Source organism: Lepisosteus platostomus, chromosome 18, assembly GCF_059453375.1.
Source record: "Lepisosteus platostomus isolate fLepPlt1 chromosome 18, fLepPlt1.hap1, whole genome shotgun sequence".
NCBI lineage: Eukaryota > Metazoa > Chordata > Actinopteri > Semionotiformes > Lepisosteidae > Lepisosteus > Lepisosteus platostomus.
In genome coordinates this window covers 6,206,322-6,232,894 of record NC_142628.1, presented here as the reverse complement: position 1 = coordinate 6,232,894, position 26,573 = coordinate 6,206,322, and the positions used below count along the sequence as shown (strand labels likewise).

Below are 26,573 nucleotides of genomic sequence, written 5' to 3'. Positions count from 1 at the left end.
GTATTATTTGGTCTTGCTGTTGCCTGCAAGTGGTGGAAGAGGTTGGTTAATGGTTTTGAAAGGGCCCCAGTTATCGAATTTAAGGTGCACGATATAGTAATGAAAACCACAAGGCCAAGTTGTTGTATCTGGAAAGGTCGGTCAGAGCCAAGTGGACTTAAAACATAGTGGAGTTTCCTTGCAGGAAATGAAGAAGTCCAACAGTGGCTCCTTTGAAACCAGCAGTTGTTTAATGAGGTCATGCTTAAATGATGCACAGATCTGATATGTGGTCACATTAATGTAAGTGCTGTATGGTATACCTATTATTTTACCTCTGAAACAAACAGTCATGGTCCGAAGCCCACCAAAAATAATAAAATTTAACTGTAACGTTTGTTTTCACCAGGAAGGACAGGTGACAAATAAGTTTTAAGGATCATATTGTATAAAAAATGAGTTTTGTGAATGTATTTAGCACCCTGCCCTTTTTTCAGTAATAACATTTGTGTAAATACTCTGCCTCTCTAATGTCTTTTGCCCCTCTCTTACAGTTAGTTAACATGTTAAACTTTTTTATGCCCATAACATGGGGTATTTAACCTGCGATCTGTAAATTTCAAATTATTTATTTGGATATTAAATATATTTATGCTTTTGACGTTTCAGAAATTTGATGTTTCAGACCTTTTCAGAAATTGCCAGATCTCACATTTCCAGCAGAATAAAGGCAAAATTACTTCACTACCAGTAAACAAAAAATCATATTGCATTTAAGGTTTCTGTGATTTCAAATAAGATTAAATGGTAAAAATTGACCCCAATGATTTAATTAATGAGAAGCATTGGAGTACATTAACTGTCAACCTCAGTACAAAGCAACACTCTTTAAAATTACATGTACAAACTGTGAAACCAGGAAAATTACACAGTGGTGACATCTTCCAAAGTTTAAATACCTTGTCAATCAACCATAAATTAGCAGTAACAGAACACAAACTCTTCTCATAAAATGTAATGCTTGTCCCAGGGATCAGCCAGAAAGCATGCTATGAAGCAGTCTCCCTGCTGGCATCGTAAGAAGAGTATTCCAGCTACGCCAAACACTGCCACTAAAACTACACCTCTCAGATGTGCCAAGTAAATGCCATGCGCGTCAGGAAAGCTCATTTTCAATGTGATCAAAGGCAGATGTTGGCAAAATTCTTTTCATACTGCATATAAACACCAGCACTCCTCCATCCACACATAAAACAGACAAGAAACCGTTTTAAAAGACTAAATGACGAAGCCGGGGGTGAACGTGCACCGCGTTAGTCCAAGTCAAAGGGAATGGGGCTCTGGCAGAAGCACTGCTTGGAGAACAGGTTGGAACTATCACATGTCCCTAGCTAGCCAACTGCTGGGGAGCAGATAACGAGCAGCCACACCTCTATTATTGACGTCCCTGTCACTGCCCCGCCACTAGGAGATGTATTGGGACAAGGGGTGAAACATACTGTAAGTGAATGGTGGTCACCTGGCTGAAGGCCCTGTAGCTGGTGTCTAGACACTGTAGGAGGTGCCACAGACAAAAGCCATGCAGGTCAACATCCACCTGTATAGATGATGTGGGGAACTTGGTGCTAAATCATTCGGAGACTACCTAATCCTGGCTCAGGGCATTAGATGGAGCTGAGCAGCCACTGGGCTGCTGTCGGTTGAAAGGTTCCCTCGATCTGAGGCTCAGGAGCCCATGGGGACTAGACCGATGAGTTGGGAGGCCACCACAGTGAGCACAGAAGCCTGTAACACAGACCTGGGTGGTGGTAGAGAATATTTAAACAACTGGTTAAGCACAACAAGTGTTGAGTCAGCTGGAGAAGGAGAGGCCAGCTTCCCATCCAATGGCAAACCTTGGGATTGCAAGATACCCGTGAGCTCACAGTTTCGTCAGAGACAGATGCATTCCTATAAATCAACAAGAATTCACCTGGATGGCAATCACAGTGCAACACACATCGCGCAGCGTTGCAAGAGTGTGTTGGTAATGCGGTGCCATCACAGGCCTCAGTCTGCCCATGGAGTTTAGCAAACTAATAAAATGGAGATTGTAAATTGGACGAAGCCAAGATTAAACAATTTTTAATAACTGCAAGCTTTGGAAAAAAATGAAAAAGAAAATACAAGGATAAATCTAAAACACACATAACGCCTTTAATTCATGTCTCTTTATAGTGCTTACACCCAGAAGTTTTCACACTTCTTTCACAAATCACCACAATATGAAAATGTAGCTTTTTGAAGGTGCCTTCAAAGACAAATGATCAAAAAACAGAACAAGAGTCAAGCATGGATTTTAAGGATTAATAAACTTTTCTTAGGGAGAGAGCATCTACATCAGTATCAATTTAACTGAATTTCTTTTCTGGTCATATCATTAACCCTTGAAGTCCTTTTATATATAGTAAGGATACATCTTCAAATCTATGTACTTTTCCTTCATGACAGGGTCACCTTACTGAACATAGACCCATGTAAAAACTAGGCCCTTTCTGGATTTCCTCTATGAAACAGTAATAATATGGGTTTTAAAGAAGTGTGATTTAAGTCCAACCCTGTTTAGTTCACAACCTCTCCAGTTGGCATCTATTAGCCAGACTAAGTGGAACTAACTGATAATAATGTGTTAATAAAGATGAGGATGTCATGCTATGAGGCATTTGAGAGCACTCATTATATGTGCAATAACTCTTGCTTAATGTTTAAATAAAGGAAATGCAATTTAATAACCCGCCTCTGTTTTTGAAGCCCTAATCTGTGCCGACAATTCTATATCCGTTACAATTCAAGCCTCCAGAACAATGATGCCAATTCTTTCCTCTTTTCCATGGATTATGATTGAAGTCAAAGGGCAGAATCGGACAGATCTGCCAAGGGCCATAGCCCCCAACAGCAAAATAATTTAACACGGCTATCAACCGGACTTGTCTCGTTCATATCCTTGTTTTTATACAAATGTACACAAATAGCAGCTCTTTACATCTGGATGAATTCAGCATTAAACAAATAGCTTTTTTAAGGGTCCTTTGACAAAGTCCTAATTTGAACAGAGCTCTTTCGGCAGTCTCATGAGACCAGTGGAAAAAAAAAAAGAAAAAAAAAAAGAGTACAAATACAAATGTTTTATGATAAAAAGGCTCCATTCATGAAAGCTACCCACATTCTGCTTCCTAATTTTTTAACCCTGAAATATTTCCATCAACAAGGACTCACCTGCTTCTGAACTACAGGGGTTTTGTTAATTAATTCCTAACATACACTGTAAATATACAGTATATAGTTTTAAAGGACACATTCTATGCTTTTTTCTAAAGAAAACATACTAACATACTGTGATATAAAGGGATGTGAACTTTCTGTAAGTATGACATTGTTGGGTAACATCCTTAGTTTTCCGTATTTCCCCATGAAAAGTGGTTCTTGGTAATGCTTATACTGTCTAACTGAGCTTATTGAAACCGGGCCTGCTACAGAAGTTGATGTTGTTGCCTTGCAACCCTGACAGCAATGAACTCGTCTACAGCAGGAAAGCTGCTCTAATGGCACAATGGAAGTAAAGCTGTGAGGGTCTGAATTCAGAGTGATTGAATCTGGGTGGGAACAGGGCTACATTCGTCCCACTCATACCCGGAAATAAATGTTCTCAGTAGAAAAACGCTCATATTTTTATTAACTGTTTTTTTTATACATTGATGCAAAATGGTAATATATTTTAGTGCTCTAACCATTCAAGACTCTCTACAAGAAGTAAGGAAAACACAGAAAATCTCTGTATAGTTTTATTAAAAAACATAAGATGTGAAATGTCTTATTTAATCTACATAACCAAGTCAGGTTTTTCCATTCTCCCTTTGTTTTATGCAGCCTGCCTTCAATTAAACAAGCTAGCTATTACAATAAGTCGTAATAGAGACCTCTGTTGGCAGAAAAGTTACAGCAAGTTGAAGCAATATAATCTATCAAGCAAACCTGCTGAACGGAACCTTCAGCACAAGTACAGCATGTCTGGTTTACAAGCTAAATGCCCCACCCTGGATATGAAATATCACAATCTACACCCTGCAGCCTGTAAGACATTCCCCTTTATCTCCCACTTAACGTACCATAACCAGGGGAAATCCGTACAGCTAACATTCAGCTGGAGGATAGGACTGGGCTTTGGTTCCAAAGTAAACTTATTGCAAAGGGCAGGAGACTTAATTATCTTGAATTCTGTCCTCCTCCCTCCCTACGCTATAGTCACGTATCAGAGCCTTTATCAATCGCCATATACTGAGACAACTTTGCTTTTCTTGAGGTTTGGCATTTTTACCCAGGATGCCACTCATACTGTTCCTACAAAACAGTTAAACTACCGATAAAAAACAAACAAACACAAGAACTACCACTGCTGTGGGTCAAGCCCCTAAAAAAAATCTATTACACTGTGGCAGCACTGCTTCTTATAAAGGGAAGCCCTTTCCTTCCCTCAGCTGTACTGTATTACCTCCGATTCGGCCTCCCGGCTAAATCCCTCCTGAGAACACAGGCATCCCAGAGTCAGGTGTTCATCTGCCGCCCTAGAACTACATCTGAAAATCTGATTCCTTTCACTCTAGTGACTGCCTGGTACTGACCTTACCCAGCTGGGTTTATACCTGATCAGCAATAATCACAATCCCCCCCCCCAAGTATTTTCTTTGGTGAAACTCCCCTTTTCTTCTACTGGGTTTACCATCAGCAGCAGATGGGTATCCCAGTCATTGCTCAACACTGCCTTAAGACTGTATGCGAGGATAAAGGATTTATTCATTAATGGCTGAAAGGTCACTGGTGCCCCATTTAACCTGAATGGCAATATGTGGTATATGATTTATGTGGTATATCTGCTCCTTCTTTTGGCTTTAGGGCTGATACTAAGTGATCAGGCCTACTGGCTGAATCTCTACTGAGAATGTGGGTATCTAACATTCAGGAGTCAGGTATTCATCAGGTGTCCTGGAATCAAAAATTGAGATTTGATTCCCTTCATCCCATAATGTTCAATATAAACCCTTGGTTTTGGTTACTATGGAGTCGATTTATCACATATCCCATATCACGGCTTGTCTAACCCCTGATTTCACCCCTACACGCTGTGAGTTTTTCTTATGTAGACCTACAGTATCATCATTTAGTTGAGATAACCTAAATAGCGGCATGATCTTTTGAGTTGCATGGAGTCAAGCTTCCTTTAAAAGGGGGACTTACTAACAGTGACCACTACTGGTCAGAAAAGCTATAGTTTTTTATACTGTAGGACCTATCTTCATGGTATTTTTATAGGGGACATTTACAAGGTATTCCCTCTTTAATTTAAATAAGCTTTGATTACACATGCTTTGTTTCTGAAAATGGTGCTTTGTCCACTGGAAGAAATGACTAAAATGATAAAAGTGTTTTGCTTTAAATTGAAAAATGCTTTATTTTAATAATAAGATGTAGTACTGTAACTTTACTGAATGAAAACATTTTGTGTCAAGCAGTTATAAAACAACTAAAGTAAGTATTTCTCTCAGTTCTATATACAAGTACCATAGATTTAGATTTTCTAACTTTCCTGCATCTGTTGGACAACAAAAGGAGGAGAGATCCAGTATCATCACAGTTCACAGCATTTTCCAACCCAACAAGATGACACAAGATTATAAATAGGGGAAAATGGACAAAAGTGGTGCCAGCTACCAATGTACTGTATTTCCATGGAACAGTTCGAAGGGATCCAAGGCCCACAGCTGTGCAAGGACTGCCAAAAGGAGAGGGTATTCTTCAAGTTTCTTTATGAAGTCTGATGGAAGCAATATTTTAAGATAAGACAGACCCCCAAAGCGCTCCTGTGCTTTCCCTTCTTTCTAAAAGTCGCATTCAAACTTCAAACACACAGCGAACCAGAAAAAGAAGGCGAACGGAGCTTTGCAAAGCGGTTTTCAAAGCTTAAAAATCAGTGGCAAAATGCATCCCACATTTTTCCGAAAGGGAATGGAAACCTGTGAAGGGATAACGGGAGCAAATAACAGAGGTGAAAGATCCAACACAAATGAAAATGTGCTGCTTAACACAAAGCCAGTAAAGGTATTCATACCCAAATGATTTGTTAAATTTAGGTGAAAACGGGAGCATAGCTTTAAGTCCATCATATGGCAACATTAAAGCCAAATTTCCATTCATTCCCCAGCAATTTTAGCTCCAGCAATACTGCCTTGCGCCCATTGCTGATCAGGTTAGGCTCCATCTCCCCCATGACCCTGTACTAGATAAAGCAATGGATGGAAAATGGGTGGATGGATATGGATCACAGATCAGATCACAGAGAATGAGCCTTGGGGATTGAAGTCCGTATCATGTTTTCAATCAGAAAATTTAATATTGGAGCAATTACATCACAAACACATTTATCAGTGTGAGCACACACACACACACGTGTATAAGTGGCGTGCAGCTTGTCCTCTGCCAGGAATCCAGCCCCATCTCTCAAGAACCTCCCAATTCCAAACCACAGAGAGTTTCATCAGACAGCTCTGGATCCTGCTCTGCCAGATGGCCAGTCTTCCCTCATGAAAGAATCCAAAGATATCAAATTATTCTGAAGTATATGCATATACAAGTGTATATTGTGTGTGTGCGCGTGTATATACAGTACATACGTCTTGCTGCTGAGTCCTAGTCCATGACAGCTAAACATGTCTATATACAGAATGTGCAAATAAAACTCTGCCTCCAAATCATACGAAGCTGTGAGAACTCATTAACATTCACGTAGGGGTGTAACCCCGGTGTCCTGGCCAAATTTCCAATTGGCCCTTACTAATCATGGCCTCCTAATAATCCCCCTCTATGAATTGGCTACATTACTCTGCTCTCCTCCCCACTGATAGCTGGTGTGTGGTGAGCGTTCTGGCGCACTATGGCTGCCGTCGCATCATCCAGGTGGATGCTGCACATTGGTGGTGGTGGAGGGGAGTCCCCATTACCTGTAAAGCGCTTTGAGTGGAGTGTCCAGAAAAGCGCTATATAAGTGTAAGCAATTATTATTATTATTATTATTCATTTTCCTGCATGTACACACACTTGCCAATGGTAATCTTAATGTAAATATGTAAAGATTAAAATAAGTGATTACCACATATCGTTGAATCCGATTTCATACAGATTGTTCCCGTTGGATCTTGAAATCTGTTTTCACAAAAGAAACTTTTACTGTATTGTCTTTTGTTCTGCCCCACCTGCCACCACTGACACTGGCAGACCATGTTGTCGGCTGTTCTAGGGGGATTTTATAGTGTGTATATACACACACAACACCTGCCAGGGCAAGAGTCAACTTGCGTCAGCACATTCAGAGGTCCCCGAAAAGTCTGAAGGCTGCACTGATGAAGCTTATTTGGCATATTGGCAATAAGCCATTACACAGATTATTGGAAACAGACAATTGTTATACAAAGACCAAACATAGTCAGAACAGCAAAGTAGAGTACTGTATATTTTAATTTTAGTGTAGTCTCTGGCTTTAAAAATCTCCTTTGCAGTTACTGGATGTTTTCTTCTTTTAACTGAACCAAACCTGTGCTCCTTTTCAGTTTTTACCTGACTATTATGTCATTTAGACATTCTGTTTGCAGAAGAGAACAAGAGGCTTACACAAAAATGTAAAGTTTATTTAGTCTTTTGTTCCTATGGACAACTGAGAGAAGGGGGTATTTGTATTACCTTAGAAATACATTGTATTTTGTGACAGGCAGGTAAGGCTGTCCTGATTACCAAAACGTATTGTGTGAGCTTTCCGATTCTCCTGCCAAAAAGGACACTCCTTCAGCACCAACATTTCCATCCTGGAATTTGTGAGAACACTTACTTTTTTGCTCTTTTTAACTGTATGGAAATCAGGAGCTGTTCATGAGCCAGCCAGGTATTGGAATAGACAGCACAGGACAACACAATGTAAAAGAATAAAAACAAAAAGAAGCTCAGAGAGTTTAACATCCTCAAGGCAATATTTACGTCAAGTCTAAAGTCACAAAAGCCTAAGAGAGCCCACAGTACTTTCTTTAATCATGAGTTAAAAATCGCCAAAAGACCCAGAATTGCAGATTATTTTAGGATGTGAAAGCCACATACACAAGTTATTCTGTAATGTAAAGCCCAGATGTGTACAGTTTAGGGCTACACAGGCTGCTTCTGCTGAACAAAGTTGTTAGTATATTTCACATTACGGAAATAATTAGGAGCCTTTCTTTAAAAAAAGCTTTTATTTCTATAAAGTTATTACTGCCTTTTAAAACAATTTCATATGACCTCCGTGCACAGATTGTAAATTGCAAACAATGTGAAACACTGCAAGTATGAAAAGGCTAAGAATTTCTAAAGTTATAAACACAGCAGACGTCTGGGGCAGTATAACAATTTGCAATTGCCAAAGTGTAATCTGATCATCAGATCTGATTTTGGCGTTCTAAGCACCAGACCGAGCAGAAACACAAATAACAATTGATTACTCGTTAGTCGTCTGAATTTGACTGCCTAGGGACATTGTGTAACCACAGTATCTTTAAACTGCATATACTGTAATTATATTTTGCATAAGTGCATGGATGAAAAATAATTATAATAAAAAGAAGTTTCTAAAGCCTCTGTAAAAATATAAAATGGCCAGTTTGCTTTGGAATGTATGTGACTGGACTGCTGGAGAAAAACATGACAAACAGTAATTTACTGCATTTTCCTGCATTTCTTTCAGCTGTTTCTGCACAAACAGCAGTTGCAACAAACAAATAGAATAACGGGTTGCACTTGGCAGTCATGAATTTCGTCTCCCATCTAGGAGAAGGGTCCAACAACTATATAATTTAATGCAAAGCAGCAATAAAAAACAACCAAAACCAAATCCAGTGCTTGTGAAAAACACACAGCAAATGAAAGATGCCTTATTTTATTCCCTTCTCGCCTCTTTTGCTCACTTGAACAATCACTTAAAGCAAGCAGCAGAGAGAATATTTCATTTCTATCTGCTCTTTCTTTTCAATTAATCCCTCATTTTATCTCTGCTTAATCACATGCTTGTTTCCTCCCCTTTTATGTGAAGCACAACATTATATACAACCACATCTAATAAATCACTGCAGTTACTTGCATCTTTCCATTGAATCAATATGTTACATAATGTTTACCAGTCATTCTTTTTCTATCTTTTCTTAAACTAAGATGTTACAAAATCAGATATGTAAAATTAGGGGGAAATGACATTTAAAATGCTCCTAAATATTGTATGTACTAAACACACATGCAGCATGTCACATTTTCAAAGCTCATTACATTTTGAGGGTTTTTGTGTGTGCAGTTAAGAGGGGTTTGTGCTTAATAAATGTGTTACTTTGTCCAAGTTTCTATGAACATGTTCTGCATTTATAAATGATAGGATCCTAAATCCCCTTAATGAGGGGCGCTGAAGATTTCTATTCTTTGAGAACATATCATTTGGCACCCAGAGGCACATGCAGACAATCAAGCAACATCTGCTCAAATAGGAAAAAAAAACAGATCGTCTCACATGTAATTCTCTGCGGTACTATCTATCCTAAAACAAAACACATCAGTAATAAGTCACAATGTTAAATTCTGAACAAGAGTGACATGCAACAATGCATTTAAAATAAATAACTCCACCATTTATTTGTATATTAATATACAGTACATATATTAATTAAGACTGTGGTAGTAGTAACAGGATTGCTTTAAATAAGGAAATCTTTGGTTTTCAATTACACTATTATGTTAATAAGAAATTAGGAACATAAAGCTACTTCACTCAATCAGATTTGTATTTTACATTTAGAAAAAGTTTATAACTAAAAACAGTGCTTAAGACAACAATAATTGTAACAATTTACAAATGTTCAATAATGGAAAAAAATCACTTTACTTCCTAGCACTTGTCTTTTCTACTGAAGGTCCCATAGAAATACAATACAGATCCTCATACGTTAGCTTCAGCACACTGTTTTTTAATCTCAACTAGTACAGTTAAAGAAGAATGGATTTGATCCCTGATACTTAAAACATATAGCAACAAATTTCCTGAAAAAATAAGTAAAACATATATAGACAAAAATAAAGAAATACCTTATATGTGGTTACTCTTTTTCCAAGCTCAGATTTTACATTCTGCATTAGCAGCCTCTCATATTTTACATTTCTAGTATTGTTTTCAATGTGATTACAATTCATGTAATATAACTCTTGGTTTACCAGTCAGATAAGATTCTCTGCACACATATGAAGACTGAAAAGAAGAGAAAAAAAATCCAGAAAATATATTTAAAATATTATATATCTAACCATCTGTTAACTGAACATGAACATACTGTATGCACTTTTTTTCCCCATCACTGGAAGTTTTGTGAATATTGACAAACATATGAGGAATACATTTTCGTTATTTTTTGGCGGGTTTCCATCTTAATTGACGAGTGAAGGAAGGGTACTGTACATAGGATCAACAGAATCAGAATTAAATGTCTGTTAAGGTCTAAATCAAATCAAACCTCTAAAACTGTGAAATCCTACACCAGAACCAAGATTATTAAATGTGTCAAATTCACTATGAATGATACAAATGGATACTACTGCTTGGTACAATACAGCTGTTTGTTTGGTTTTCAGCTAACCAGTCCAGACAATTGCACTCAACTTTCGATGCTGAAACTCAGTTATTTTTAAATATGACCTTAGTTTTGAAGCTTTCATAGCATGCGGATTAATACAAACATGCACTTGCACTCTATAAATTCTATTATAAACCAAAGAGGGGAATATTCTGGCGATTCAATTTAAATTTATTCAATACAGAAATTCAGTACTTACCCTTAATGCATTTCACAGAAGAGCTTTTAAGTTTTTACTGTATTTTAAACATAATTCTAGGCATTGCTACAATATGAACAGGTAAAGGCTTATTCCATACTGAAAAGAAAGAAAAGATACCTGAAAAGACAGGTGAGGTGACACCTGTGAAGAAGGCTCAACAGCTGAAACTTACTTTCTTTTCATCATGGAATAAACCTTTATCTATTCCTTTGTAGCTTAGGCATGCTGAAGCGGCTACCTTATTGCTACAATATATTTACCTACAAGCAGGTCAAAGACTTCAAGCAATAAAACAAATTGCTTTTTGATTTGATTTCCATGTCTTTTGATTCACCTAAAAGACAATGAATCACAATCATAAGCAAACAATAGCTGAAAAGTTTACATAATGCACAGCACAATACATTGCACTGCAGTTTCACCAGATTTTTCTCCAAGCCAGTTTGGAGTGCCATACGTTAATGTGGGAAGGACACAGTCGGTTTTTATTAAAATACTACACTCAATAAATTGGGTCTCTTATTAAAGACAGGTGGGTGTGTGGTTTAAGGGAAGTTTTCAATGGCTTGCCAGTGAAGTGACACGTTAATAACTTTTCAATAGTAAAAAAAAAACGCTGTAACTAAAGGCTTGCTGGTGTTCTCTACATTTGCGATAAATCTATTTTGAGTCAGAGATATATCGCGCATGGTTTGTATAATGAAGCAATTATTGTAAGTGAGACTGGGGGTGCTTTTTTTGTTTAAAGTAAAAGGAGCTACAATTATCCTTGTGGCCAAAGTGGACCACACTCAGAAAATGTCAGTGGAAATCTACAACATACATTCCATCTACATTTGCTTTGGTCTGTAACATGCTATTTAGCACATCACATTTTTCCAAGTCCCTTCCTGTTTACAAATCTAACTGAGCCCACATTTTTGGTCTCCTACTAAAAGGAATTGCTTGCACCCTGGAGGTGTTATTAATCTTTTTGTTACACATCCTTATTAAATATCCTCTCAGCTTCACTATTCAAGAAACAAGCTCTATTTATTTAAAAAGCCCAAAAGCCTACGTCTCAGATATGGTTTGAAGTTCATATGATAATCTAAAAACCCATGTTGCATTCATCCCCTATAAATACAGTATATAGCTTGTGTTACAGCAGTGCTTTTCACTAGTCATCACAATTATTAAATACTAATCTTAAAGCATATCAAGGGATGCCATTGTAATTTTTACAATCTTCAACTCAGTATGTATTCAACAAATAGGTAATTAAGATTTATCAGGTTATTCTGGATTGTCAGTTGAGGCAGTGTCTCAGAATGGCATGAGCAGAGTCATGTACAAAATGTGCATCACATTGTACTTGTACTGTTTGAGTGGAGCTCAGATATGCAGTTTTATTGCAGAAAGACTTTTGATATCGTTCTTACTCTCATAAGTGTAAGCAAGGCTGAGATGCATCATTTCAGCAGCAAAATCTGTCATGCCTTTAAAAGACAACTCAAGCTCTCATTTCAGGATTAGCAAGGTTTTTTTTTATTTGATTTTGGCAATCACTCAAGTATAACTGTAATTTTTCAGGAAGACAGACAGAACAGAGGCAAAATATTTGACACGATTCAATACTTGCATTTGATTTCTGAACTAGGTAAAGATATCAACAATATAAACCATGCTTGACTGAATTTAATTAGTCATAATAACTTGTGTTTCTAAGCACTTTGTTATTTTACAATGCCGTCTGCTGTGACTTCAATGGTGGGCATGTGTTTTGGGGGGATTTTTTGAAAGGGAATGTAAGTCATTGAAACTGAAGAAATGACAATGGATTTTATGACTCCGATATCCAGCTGCACATGCTTTTCGTCTGTGTAATTTCTTTTGTAGCAGTTTGAAAATCACAATGTCAAAGTGGACATAAATCAACAAAATATTCCGTCATGGACATTTAAATCAGTAACAAGTTTTAAAAAGTCTTCCGAGAAGCTGAAATGGAGACTGGTTCTGGTGAGTGCAGTAATTAAAGCAGACTTATTGAGATAGCAGTGTAAAAACATGTAGGCACCTTTTCTCTGACGAATGGCATTTCATTTTCAATTCTGAAGCATGTGTTGTGGTTTGTCATTATATTCTGGTGTGTTTGCTCAGTGACTGCTTTGCATCTGCACTTCTGCAGTGCTTATTTTTTCTAAATGCTATGTTTGTAATATACAGTACACATCCATCTCTTGTGAAATACGGATTTATTTTGCACAAAATGAAAAGTATTCAGCATAATGTGCCAGGAAGGTTTTTATGAAAAGTCTACATAAATGCAAGGGATATCAAGTCTTTTATGTGTCATACCTGTCAAGTGTGGAGGTCACATTTTATTGAGTAACCACTTCAGTCACAAATTTATCAAAATCCATTGCTTTCAAAATGTACAAAAGTTCCAAACCCTGGTTATGTCTGATGTGCACCTTCTCTCGATTCCAAAAATGTCAGATAAATGTGTACTGAATAAAAGGAAGAAATGGTTTAATACTGCATAGCTGCATGCTAACACTTTTTCAAGCATATCAGTGAATTTGACATACTGATCTAACTCTTTAAAGCTGAATCATGATAATACCCCCTGCGTGTGCATTTGTCTTGCATTTTATAAATCACTTCAGATTTCAACCTGTTCTCCTAGCTGGATATCTCAGGGAGCTGTTCAGGAGTGTAATCACTTTGCTCACAATTCCATCAACTAAACCAAGTATTCAGCGTCGGCACTCAGACGCTAACTTTCATTGAAATAGTTGTTTGCAGTTGTTAGTAATTAACACTAAAACAACTGGATAGTAACTAGAAACAAATAAATCGGAATCTGCAATATGTAAGAAACAGCCTCAAAAGGTACTGTAGTTCCTACAGCCTTTAAATACTGATGAAATTATTACGAGAGTTCTGGATTATATTAGGTTACCAAACGACTTTTAAATATGCTACTATAAATATCAAATTTATTAACTTCTTAATTTGCTGTTCAAAGTTAAATTTTAGTGGATCCTTGGCTACATGCCCAATTTGAACCAATTTACAACACAATAGCTCACTTGTGGAAATGTTAAGATCATGTCTGTAAGCCGTGCTTTATAGAAACTTAGATTGAAAAAGGATTGTGTTTTAATGCTTTTGCAGAGGTGTTAATTATATTATCTGTGGTTTACTTATATTTCTGTAAATACTGCTCTACTATTAATAATACAACTACGAATGATAAAATTAAGGGCAGACCTGCATCTCAACCGATTGACCGTAAAGAGCTGTTGACCAAATCTGCTGAGTGTTGATTCTACACATTACCAAACTGAGGATGAAGTTTCCCTGTTATTTTTGGTTACCACAAGGACAGTCTCTAAGGATTTCCGTTTGAAAATCCGAAATGAAAAACGCTGTGAACATATTTATACCGCAGGTATAATAATTTAAGAATTTAAATTATTGTTAACGAAGACAATATATATTTCAGTATTTATAGAATTAATGTATGGTCGATACGAACAACAAAGACACAACGATTCAAAACCAAGAACCAAGACTTTTTAAAATTCAGTTTATTTCTGCATTAACATACAGAACTATCTATATTCTGCTACAGGAATTACTACTTAAAAATCCTCAAAAATATGAACTCCTCAATTTTTTAAATAGTAATTCTAACACCAGAAAACAGAAATCCTCCTACTTATTTTTATAAGAGATATTGTGAAATTTTAAGAGCAGGATTTGCTCGGTTTCCATTACTTTAAATATTAAAACAATTTCCAAGCATTTTTATAAATTATACTATATACTTCGCGTATTATTGTTGTTGTTTAAAAGTGAAAATACTAATTTGCAGAAGTAATTTTCTCAAATGCGTTTTATTGAACTGAATACTGCGAAATGGCTGTAAATATCAATATGAAAACGAAGATCCATATATATTAATATGCATTATAATTCTGATGGCGAAAAGACTAATAACAGGCATTACTAAGTCATCGATTTTATACCAATAACTAATAAAATGAAGAAAAACATTATAGGCTGTGAATTAAAAGTAAGTGATGTATTGTTTTCAGGCAAAATTTAATTCTTGTTACGCGTATTATTCATTTGAAATTACCCCTCAACGATTAAAAAATAGAAAAAGGTTACTGTAATATGTATGGTTTAAGTGTTATCACACTTACTGTACCAGCCATTTAAAAATATGCATTATCTCCGCGTCTGAGGAAGTTTAAAGTTTAAAGATAAATGTCAAATACAGTATCTGCAGCAAGTTTTTTCTACTTATGTGTCTTACATACTGGGCATACCAGCAATGCACATACCATGTGTACATTATCTATATGCGTTTGCATAATCGTCGCACGCATGCACAGTGCACATATGTTACAGTGTTACCTTTTATAAACCTATTTTACATGCAAAACAAAGATGTCCCTTCAGAAAATAAGATCCACTTTTCCGCCGGAGGAGTGCTCAGTACAGGTTGCCTTGGGGGTAATCTTAATTTAATTTAGCGATTTTATTTGTTCCTCATGTTAAACTCGGCCTCTCTTTCATTCTTCCTGATGGCCTGCAGTCGAGGTCATGGTCGCCAGGTTATTAAAGCAAACGTCAGAGCGCGTAGCCTATAGTTATTAGCGTAAGTGTTTTGTTAATATGATTCGTATCCACATTGTATAAGAGGAATTAAATTTAGAATAGCCTGGATAATCAGTGTAAGCCGGTGCAAATTATCTATGGATTAGTGCGATTCGATGTTATTTTTATATGGGGGTTTTCAAATTTAATATTTTCGTGAAAGTACTGAAATAATTTTTAATTTATTCTTGTTGCGTAGCGTAAAATTGCAAAGACCACCCCGAGGATGCATATTTAATGCAATTTTATGATCAATTTTAATAGCCCGGAGACCCAATCAGAATGGCCTACAAAGTGAACCTACGATAGATTATAATGACCACGCGAGATGATAATTTTATTGTACAAGTTAGGCACTTGGAGATAATCCTTTGATTTAATGTAAGTGTTTAAACTTCGGAAGCAGCTCAAGTAGCCTTTCAAATTACAAAGCTACAAAAGGTCGTAGATTCATACGCACCGTACAGTATATACAATGTACAGTGTTTTGAGGGAAAACAGTTGCACTTATTAAAAATTCCTATTCGTTTAATTTCAAACTAAATGTCCAAATTACGGTTATTGCGGTTTGACATAGGACGATTATAAATATTGACACATCAGCGGTGACTCAAAAGCCTCAATAAACAGCAAGTAAATAGCAAGGGATGCAAAGTCTTTGATGTTTTTTTTTAGATTAATTTTCCGAGGTTGCGTCTAACCCCCATAAATAAATAAATGTGAAGTTCATTCAGTAAGTGCCCAAACGTTATAATCTGCAACATCTGCCTTTAGTCTCAATTCCACCGTAAGTAGGCTGAAATACTGTTCGTACAATCAACTGTTTGTAGCCGTTTTAACTGAACCTCTAAATAAAACCGTTCGGCCAGGTACCGAGTAATAAATGGCAATGCCATCAAATGCGCTTTATCTCAAATAGTTTGTGTCTTTATGCGTCATGAATAACCTAAGTGATTTCTTAAAGGGAAATCGGGAGCTCCCTTTTTCTTTCTAACTGAGAAAAAATAGCACAGAATAATGCTTGATCCTGTCAGTATTGTATAATTGCATGGTAGTATTCTGTAGCAAAAAAAAATGAACGGGCTGCATACATTAATTACTGTATATACTCTATGCTGTACTCGGGGACTAATATACTGTACCTTTGCCTAGAACTACAGAGGGTGTATTAAAAATTGTCCGTAAGTGGACAGATATGAAATGCATTTGTTGTTGTTGAGTGTTAAAAAAAAATAATACCTGTATTTGACTTAAAGAGCTAAAACAGTTGATAACGTGTGATCTTCACAAGCAGGTGCACCGAGTCGATCCGGGTTTTGTTGCTGCGTCTTCGTTTCAGCTCATCCCTAGCTCAGAGGCGCTCTTAAACTAAACAGTCTTAAACAATAGATGGGCTAATGTGCTTATTTAAAACATCCTACAGAACTTTCACCTTTTCAACATCTAAAGAATTATATAGCCTAAACTTGCTTAGAATGGAATCTCAAAGCTGCATATAGAAAACACCGTTTTCTACAAAAATCATTTTTTACTACTACGTCATTTTTGCTTTTCACCAAATTATTTAACAATAGCGAAACTTCTTTAACTTAGACTGATAAGCATTGATCCAGCAGCACTTAAAGTGTTCCTTATTTTTACAAATAAGTACAGTGGTTAAAAGTTCTGATGGAGACGGCTGTGGATGTATACAGAGTTTATAGCGTAGTTATGATCTGTTTATTAAATCTCGCTCTATGTGAAGTTTAATTTTCCAAGGACAGAATTCGATTTTGAGCAATCTAGTTTAATGTACTTCGCCGCGGTCTCTTTCACTTGCTTGACAGAAGCCAGTGCAGCGACTCCGTTTAAGCCTTCATGAACAAACGTCCTCTGGAAAGAGCTCACAGAGGACACCAGTCTATACCAAATAGTTTATATGAAACTGAGAAAAGACGTCCAGAGTTAAAATTGTAACGGAGCCAAAAGTGTACAGCTATAGGACAAATAATTCAACTAAAATGGGATGACGTACAGAGGAACAGATTTCTTCAGATGATTAAATAAATTAAGACAAGAGGATGTCGTGGAGACTTAATTGGTGTTTTTTAATTGAGCGTGTCTTTCATTCAATATTACGTGCTTTACCATAAACTGGACCCTCGAATAGTAAACCTAAGAAAATATTGCGTTTTGTTATTATCCACTATATTGTATCTACGCCTTTATAGAGACAAGTCTAAACCTTTGTAACAAGAAAAGCTATTCTGCAAAGTTCGTGCGTATTTAACTCGTGCGAGAGCTGTTAGCAATCCGTCTTTTAAATATATAAAATACAAATAAAAGCAAACGAGATTCAGAATGTGGGCAATGTTCAATTCAAAAGACGACAAAGCAAGAGAACTGAAATATTAAATTTACTGGAATGAATTATACTACATAACCACATTTTTTATTTTGCCTCCATATTACTCCATACTGTACAATAGTATCAACAGCTGAATTTAATCTCAGGAGACAACTTTTTAGTATACAATTCCTTAACTCCCTGACGAGTGTTTAACATACTGGTTATAGCTATAACGTCCACTGTATTCGACAACCTTTGTATTATTTTAGCTCGTGTAGTTCTGCCTAGCTAATTTGTGTTCTTGGTATACAACCGTTAATAATGAACAAGGAGCTCACGCAAGGCTCATTTCCTGGAAAGAATTGCTAAACCCTACAGTATATTATTCAAAGTAAAGTTCTAATTACAGGACTTACATTAATCATTGTCGTTGTTTGATATCCAATTAAAGCTTTTGCCATTGAATGACAAGAGTGTAATGCAAAAGACTGCTATTCATCACTTTACCAGTTCGATCTCATGGATTGGGGTCGACTTTTGAGGGTTATAACGAAACAATAATGAGCTTTTTATTCGGGAAGTTTGAGCCTTAGGATGACCATAGCCTGTGGTCAGGGAAGGAAATGCAACTTCTTTCTGATAGGCTTCTATCTAGGTTCTCAAAGAATGACAGTAGTTTAGGGCAGTAATTCATTAGGCATGGGTCTAGATTAAAAAAAAAAAAAAAAAAAAAACTTTGACCCACCTGCCATCTGCAAATAATACTAGGTTTTATGCTACTCAAAGGCGTTTAGGATTTACAAAAGCCGCCATCAAAAACTGGTTTTGATCTTCACGATGGGCGAATGGGTGATCTTCCGTCTTGCACACTTTTATCAATCAAATCAATAATACAAACAATAATATTCGAACAGTGTGCGATAAAATTATATTCCACCATTATCGCTATCAAACAAAATATTTTTTATCCATTTCAAATTTCAATGTGGATAAACAGATTGATTAAGTTTTCGAGGGTGATTGGGTGTATAATTTAAAATCGGCTTCGAGGTAGGGACAGTTTTCTCCTACAGGTCCATCAAGATTACACATAAGATTCCATCTCTCGTGATACTGTCACATAGAACAGTCGTGGGCTTTTTTATTGAGAACGACCCACATAAAATGAGATTTTATCGGGGAAAAAAAACCTAGACCATTTCACTCAATGTTTCAGGTACGTTTCACACCTGCGAATAAAGTCGGAATAAGTCCTTCCATTGGCTCTTTTCATTTTCCCCAAGCACTTTAATCTGGGAGGTGCTCACTCTTTCAGTAGTGTAACTTTAAGATAAAAGCTGACGGACGCTCTACTATTTTGGAACCTTAGCTGCTCCAACAGTTCTGGGACTCAGGAACGCCCTGACGTAATCACGAGAAGCAGAAATGGCCACATTACTGCTGTGATCTTCTGATCGTTGTGGTCACTATATCTTAAAGCCAGTTTTACAAAACCGTCCAAAACCTACTACGATATAAACTTAATACTCGAATTTTCCTGTTATACACAATCCATTTAGTCAACATAGTACTGGGACAAACGGTAGTCTTACACTAACAACAAATAACACCTCTACTTACGCGAATTATCATATCTACTCAATCTGAAACGAATGTCAAAGAATTTTTATATTTTGTTAACTGGTAAGTTACTTTTCTGGGAGCGAATACCACATCAGACAAGATAGCTTAACAAGATATTTTGTTTCAGATCAATAAATTATAAAATAAGAAAAAACAACAACGTGTGAGGTATACAAGAGTTCAAACATACCTTACACTACAAAAAGTGAGATATGAGCGCCATCATTAATCAAATGCAACGCTCATAGTTTGTTCCATTAACAAATAGGCTACAGTCAAGACATTTATTTTAAAAAATATATATCTTTTTATATATTTACATTCCTAAAGTTTTGAAATGAAAAAAACACGTGTTTTTTCCCCCAAAGTTGGAAGAAAAGCACATTGGACTAAAGGGTTAGCAGGCTTATATTGTTTAAAATAATAATAAAAAAAATTATAAGGCATTAAATCGTTTCAAAGAACGCCGGGCAGGCGTGAAAAGGAGGAGGCAGAAATGAGCGAGATAAATAACGGTACTCACGCGTAACTGACGTGCACCCATGTCTTTTTTGTGGTGCGAATTAGGTTCACCTTTGTTTTTGGATTTCCTCTCGGGTTTTAAGGAGTACAGCCAGGCTTCCCGAATACAAGTGTTTCTGGAACGCAAGGGGCAGTGCACGCGTTTGCTTGTAGCAGCTCGATACATGCTCGACCTGTAGGAGTTAAGCACGAAGAGGTTCTAAAATTTCACCTGTAAACAAATTACAAGTTTTGGAATGCATGAATAACATTAAGATAATATTGACGGATAGATGCGAGTGCGCACTTTACAGATAACTATTCATATCGCCTCTAAAGCCACGCAGTATTTCTAAGCGAACGACGTTTACAGAGTTAAAATACATCCCAAGTATGCATTTGACGCTTTTATTAGCAGACCATTCTTGCAATTAAAGGTATGATGAATTGGTTAGAGCTGCAATGCTACTTCACCAATTCAGTGTTAAGTCTTGTGGGAAATAAATCACGAATTTCCAAATTAGGTGTCTTTTGACATCGAAAATAGCATACCTAATTTCGTGGGGTTTCATACAAGTTTAAAGGCATCATGAAAGATCAAACAAGATCTTCAGAACTTTTTATTTTAATACCTTCGCAGTTTTTATTCTCGTGGCGCCACACTCGATATTACCCTTGGGGCGATGCATTTACTCCAACCTCTGAAACCCCTACAGTATGTGCGTGCACGTTCTGCTGGTATGTACCGCTAAAGTACACTGAACATTTAAAGGCAAGGTAAACCCTGTATGGTATTTTAAATACAATATTTCGGACGGATTTTGAACCTTGCATTTGCGTTGTGTTCATTGTGTTTTGCAATAAAATATTAACTTCAGAATAACTCGTGAACTATCTAAAAAAGAAATATTTAGAACCGTTACAAGAACACAAGTGAAAATGAGCTGTTGCAGCTTTTCTTTAGCTTAAGACAAAGTCCTCATTTGAGAGACCATTGCAAATTAGCCGTGTCACAGCCATTGAATTGCTTCCTCTGTGTTGCCCTCCACATCCAATCAGTTATATATTCATATCCTAATTGCATTAATGTCATGTGTTGTGTCTCCCCATATATTTACAACAAACCTTTTTTCCCCCCCTAAGCAAAGGTCTGACCTCACCCATTCAACCCGTCTACATAACTGGGGAGAGGTCCTGACTTATAGACTATATCGAGGAGTTCTGGGTTGCATCTTCCAAGGGAAGAGACAGTTTTTGTTACTCTCCTAAACCTTAAGGGGGCTTTTAGCTTTTGGTCAGCTTGCAGTTTCTGGAAAACATCTGAATCATTTTATAACCAACCCCAGCTGCCGAGTTTGTGTGTGTGCGCGCCCTTGTGTGAAAGAGAGAGAGAGAGAGTATCTGTTTGCTTCGCTCTCCAAAAAGGAAAGAAAGAAAAAAAAACATTTGGACCTCTTTTTTCCCTTTACTTTTTTTTAGGAATGAACGCTGAGACTTGCGTTTCATACTGTGATATGACATCCATGGATTCATATTATAACCCATCTGCACCGCAAGGTAGGGATCACCAGGCTAACCCGTTTAGGACATTCCAAGCGAGTGACACCAAATACAGCCCCACTTTCCTGACCAACAAAGGTCAGGCTTATGGGGAAAAGTCGCGGAGCCCGTTCCAACAGGAATGCCAGTCATTGGATGCCACTTCTGGGGAAGGCAACTTTAACAAATACCACCTCTTCATGCAGAGGTCCTCTTGCAAAACACCCCCAGAAGGAAGCAAACTCCATCAAGAAAGCGGCCACAACGGAGCGCTCATCTCCTGCTATGGTGAGTTGAATAGTAAGTCCGTTCTTTACGAGTTTTTCCGACTTAACTCATTAAATTAACGGAACACTGGTCTCCCACCGCCTTTATAGGTTGAGAAGTTAATGCTGTGTATTCGGAGTTCCTCAATTCTCATATCTATATATACTGTATACACACGAGTACCACACTCACACATACTGTATGAAAAAGAAGGTGATCTCTGTAGAATTCTTCGACGTACATGTTTTTTTAACAGCGCAGGTAGGCTAAACTGTTCTACCTTCTAGACCGAAGCTATGAGAGAATTGTGAATTTAGGATGCAGCTGTTCCCAGTTAGATAGGTCTCGAAGGAAACTGTGCAAAATGGATGGGTTAAATAGAGTCCTGTACTCTTTTAAGACTTAGCTATTCCCATACAGAAACGTACCTAAACGTTCCTACGTGTTTGGAAATAACAATGAAAAAATATTTCGCTCTGCACTGTTATCCATATGAACACTCAGCTAACATCAAATTTGCTAACAAGTTCAATGTAATAAGGACTACCTAAAGCAGGAGAAATTCGATCCGAGTTTTTGCTAATACTGGTGTCAATACTAAGTCCAGTTATTATTTAGAAATATTTTCAAATATTTTCCACCAGTTTGACCATCTCTAATGTACCCCGGGTTTTCCAAAATAAATGCGCACACATTGCAGGCTATAATGGATATCACGACCGTAGCTACGACCTTAGTAACATAATTAAGACGAAGGCATAACGTTACTATTGAATTTTCCCTTTAACGATTTGAATTAAAGTATGTTTAATGCGATAATCTACATTACAATCCTTAATACTGGAGTTAAAACTTGGGAGAATTTAATTAACACGTTTACAGATATCAGTAATAACGTACAGCGCATTGCCTTTTACTTTATGGTTATTTCAAGAAAGCTTCAACTGGGCCAGTGATTTAGGAACAGAAACTTCTTGTACAACATAATTTTAATGATCCGAATCAAAAGTTCAATAAATAAAAACAGCAGCTTTCATTTTTACTTTGGGTCTGGGTATCATCAGCTCGCATATCTTTGGACTACATTGACGAACTCCTGCCTCTTGCTGTCGCCAGGGTTAATGGCGCACTGTTCAATGGTAAATTAGTTTTTCCAAGTTAATCTGGGGACTGAAGGCGGCTCCTGGTTTGAGGAGGCCGAGGTTAAGTTAACAAGCCATCGATCACCGTCTTATAGTTGCTGTGAGGCGGATGGAGTAGAGCAAAGGGAGGAGGGGTAACATACCCAATAAAACATGTTTAATAATAATAAAATAATAATAATACACAATGATTACGTCATTCAAATGTAGGTTAGAAATAGGGTCATTTTAATAATAGCAGAAATTTAATTTTACAGAACTATGACTACAGATTGTATTTTAAACTCCAATATGTATTTCTTTTGAAGTTCTCTTCAAAAGGAGACCGGGAAGATATTTCTCAATACCGAGGATCCCTGATCCCGTGTATACGTTTCGCCTTGCTTTTAACATGGCTATCTCGTGGAGGCACAGCTTCAGTTTATTAAACTTGGCATGAATACGTTTCTAAAACCGCATTATTAAGGAAACAAAACAAATTTCCCAGCAGAGGCATTAATAAGGAAAATTCCTATGTGAGAACGGCAAAAGGGAGTCCTTAGGGAATGTTTTTAAAATAATTACGACCACATTATGCTGTTAAAACTACCACTTTTACTGTAAGTGTACACTGCAGTGTTACAGAAGTACAGCGAGACAAAGGAAAGGTGAGTAAACGCACGGTGAGAGTTAGTGAAACATGAATTTCACTTGCGGATACCGTCCTGGTGCATTGGAACATTTCTTTTAATTGATAGTTTTCTGCTACAATCAAAAGAATCAGATTTATTCGGAGAAAAGGTTGAGGTTGAGATATGCGATATTTTTATAATGCAAAGTGACAGATTTCACGAGCGATAATTTGTAGACGTGCTAAATTATTGATAGCGCACTGACTCGAGTTATCAAATGTTAAGAATTTAAAGTAATTAATAGGAAAGCAGTGTAATGTAATGCACGTAATGCATCTCTTCCCCCAAACACTCTTTGTTACAGCAATAACTCAGTGATGAATAGGCCCCTTCTTTAATTGATTTAAAAAAAGAATTTTACAAAGGGTGCGCTGAGCGCTGGAAAATCCATTTCTACAGGTATAAATCTCATTTTTCCCCCAGAAAGGATTAAGTAGTGCAATTATCCTACTCACACAGTATAAGAACGCAAGAGCTTTGCAATTTTACTTAATTTTACACGCTAATTATTTATGTTTATTTGTCGTTTCTACGTCTCCAAAAATCATAGTGGAATTTTGAATCTCTATTTTTCACAATTCGTTAAGGACGTTAAGAATCATTTTAGCTGCACCTTTCCATCCACGTTAATCGTCATAAGAATAACATGGGAGCCTTTTGCTTGTTAAGCAAGTGGTTTTTCATCTAATGTGCCAACGTGTTCTTGACCAGATTGGCTTCCTTAATAAAAGATTCCAAACTAGAACATCGAGAGCTGAACACAACCTTGGTTTAGACAGAATTGTAAATATTTTCAGGGTTATAAATTCCGGCTATATATTAATAGGGGCAGAAAAAATGTAAATTATGTAATATATTCACGAATGACTTAATCTTCGCAAGCAATAATCTTCAATAATCACATAATAGTTACTTCTTGTTACGACATAAAGAAATTCAAGATTCCGCACATAGAACAGAAACAAAGTTTCGATTTAATGTTAAAAGGAAAAAAAGACACCCATTAGCTGAAGTGTCTTAAGGTTTTCGTTTTCCTTTACGATTTTTAAATATTTGTTATAATTTAAATAGAACTTGCAAAATGTCGTCTATAATCCCAAGAAAGTGAATAAATCCTGCAATTTGAGCAAAATATTTACAATATGTTAGATTTTAAATATATTTCAATTGAAATTATCTTCTAAATTTGCTTAATGCACGCATTTGGTAAGGTGGGCCAGATGTATTTTGTTTCAAATGGGGAAAAAAGTTTGTCAAACTTAACTGAGCATATAAACCTAGGCTCGATGTCAGTCTGCTTATTTATAAAGTAGAATGAGAAGACTGTTTCAAATTTATTTGGACTTAAAAAGGCAAAACAAAAATGACTGAAAAAGGTGAAAAACAATTCTACATCTACACACTTTATTTCAAGCAGATGCATTTAATAAAAATGTTGCATGTTTTTGTTACCATCTCGAAGGACGTTAAAGACAAGCCGTTTCAGATTCCTGGGCGCAGTTTGTCGGGAGTTTTATCTTGCAAACGATATTTTATACCATTTGTCTTCCACGTGTGGAAGAGAGTTTAAAAAAAGAAAGTCTGAGCCCCGTAACATCTGGTTCTGAAACAACATCTTTCATGTGTTACATCGCTGGGATCACTAGTATATTAAGAGTGCCTTGAAATAAAATCGAAAAGCTCTTTTTTTAACAATAAAGATGGTGGTGGTGGGGATACTTATTAATCATGATAAAAATAAAGACCCATCTCACCGGCACATAGCTATTTTAATAACCTAACAAACAATACACTGCCATATAGAATTATTGCAAGTTTTTTTTTTAAAATTAAAATAAACCAATTTATGGAAGAATGACTAAAACACGCAGAGTACTGCAATTATTTATAACAAGACCATGAAATACGTGACAGGATCAAGGCACAGTAGAGTCAGTCTTATACCACGCCGATGTATGCAAATACAAATTTCATTTCTTCAGACAATATCATGGACAGTAACGAAAGTAAGCCTGATAGCTTACTGTAACTGTGCAGTTTTACACTTAGAAAAAGCCTCTAGGCCTATACGGCAGTTTATGTCTTCATAATTATCATCCGTAACAAAAATGCCATTCCTCTACGTCTGGGTAAAAGGAAACACAAACTTTAAGTGAGCGTGTGTTGTTGGGCAAATCCTCAAAAACCGAGAACAGATAACAGGTGACGACATTTAAGTCCCCAGATCAGGATAAAACTCCAAGTAAAAAAGGCTCGATTACAATACATTCTAAAAAAATAAGTCATTTTTGTTGCACTGGAAAGTATGTAAAACGCAAACTGAGACAATATTTCTGAATCCGCGGACAATAAACATAAGGTGGATAATAACCGTTAGCGGAGCAAAACAAGTTACAGAAAATAAAGACAAGCGGTAAAAGGAAGGGGACAGCTATTTGAGGAACGAAAGACTTACAAGATAAGCGGTTTGGAACAACTTAAAATGCATCACCGCAAATCGCTTGAATGAAACAGTGTAGGATTTCATTAAACTTTAATTAAAGCATAAAGCAATAAACCAATCAGTCTTTCCTCCTCTCTCTTCATAATTTATTGAAAAGAGTGATGTAACACACCCTTAACTTTTGAACACTTTTAAAGGCTGGCTGTTATACAGATGTTATTAAATAGATTTCGGTTTTGTTCAAGAAATGTGCGACCTTTTGACGAAATTGCAGTTGAACCGTAGCGCCGTTACGGCGCTTCCTTTAAAGCAGGCAAAAGCAGCCCGAGGTTTGATGAGCAGGAAATGCAGAGACAACGCTTCTGTTCTGAGGCAGAAGAGCAACAGAAACGAAATCATGCTCTTTTATGATTTATTGCAATATGCCGTCGTAGATGAAGACTCGTATAACTGCATAAAACGAATCTAAACTTTAAGCATATGCCATAAACATGCTAGTATAACAG

At 36.7% G+C, this 26,573-nt stretch overlaps 1 protein-coding gene and 1 long non-coding RNA gene across 3 annotated transcripts in view; one reads left to right on the top strand and one right to left on the bottom strand.

The window, feature by feature from the left end:
• Positions 1 to 20,330, bottom strand: part of LOC148645532 (uncharacterized) — a 97,405-nt gene extending 77,075 nt beyond the window's left edge. For both annotated transcript variants that reach the window (XR_015928182.1, XR_015928183.1), the window contains exon 1: positions 20,028 to 20,330. This is a non-coding gene — a long non-coding RNA (uncharacterized LOC148645532). The remainder of the gene's footprint in view (positions 1 to 20,027) is intronic.
• Positions 20,331 to 21,386: 1,056 nt separating this feature from the next.
• Positions 21,387 to 26,573, top strand: part of alx4a (ALX homeobox 4a) — a 48,705-nt gene continuing 43,518 nt past the window's right edge. Inside the window, exon 1 of the mRNA XM_088611026.1 lies at positions 21,387 to 21,832. Within this exon, the coding sequence (XP_088467152.1) occupies positions 21,487 to 21,832 (346 nt within the window). The 5' untranslated portion in view covers positions 21,387 to 21,486. The remainder of the gene's footprint in view (positions 21,833 to 26,573) is intronic.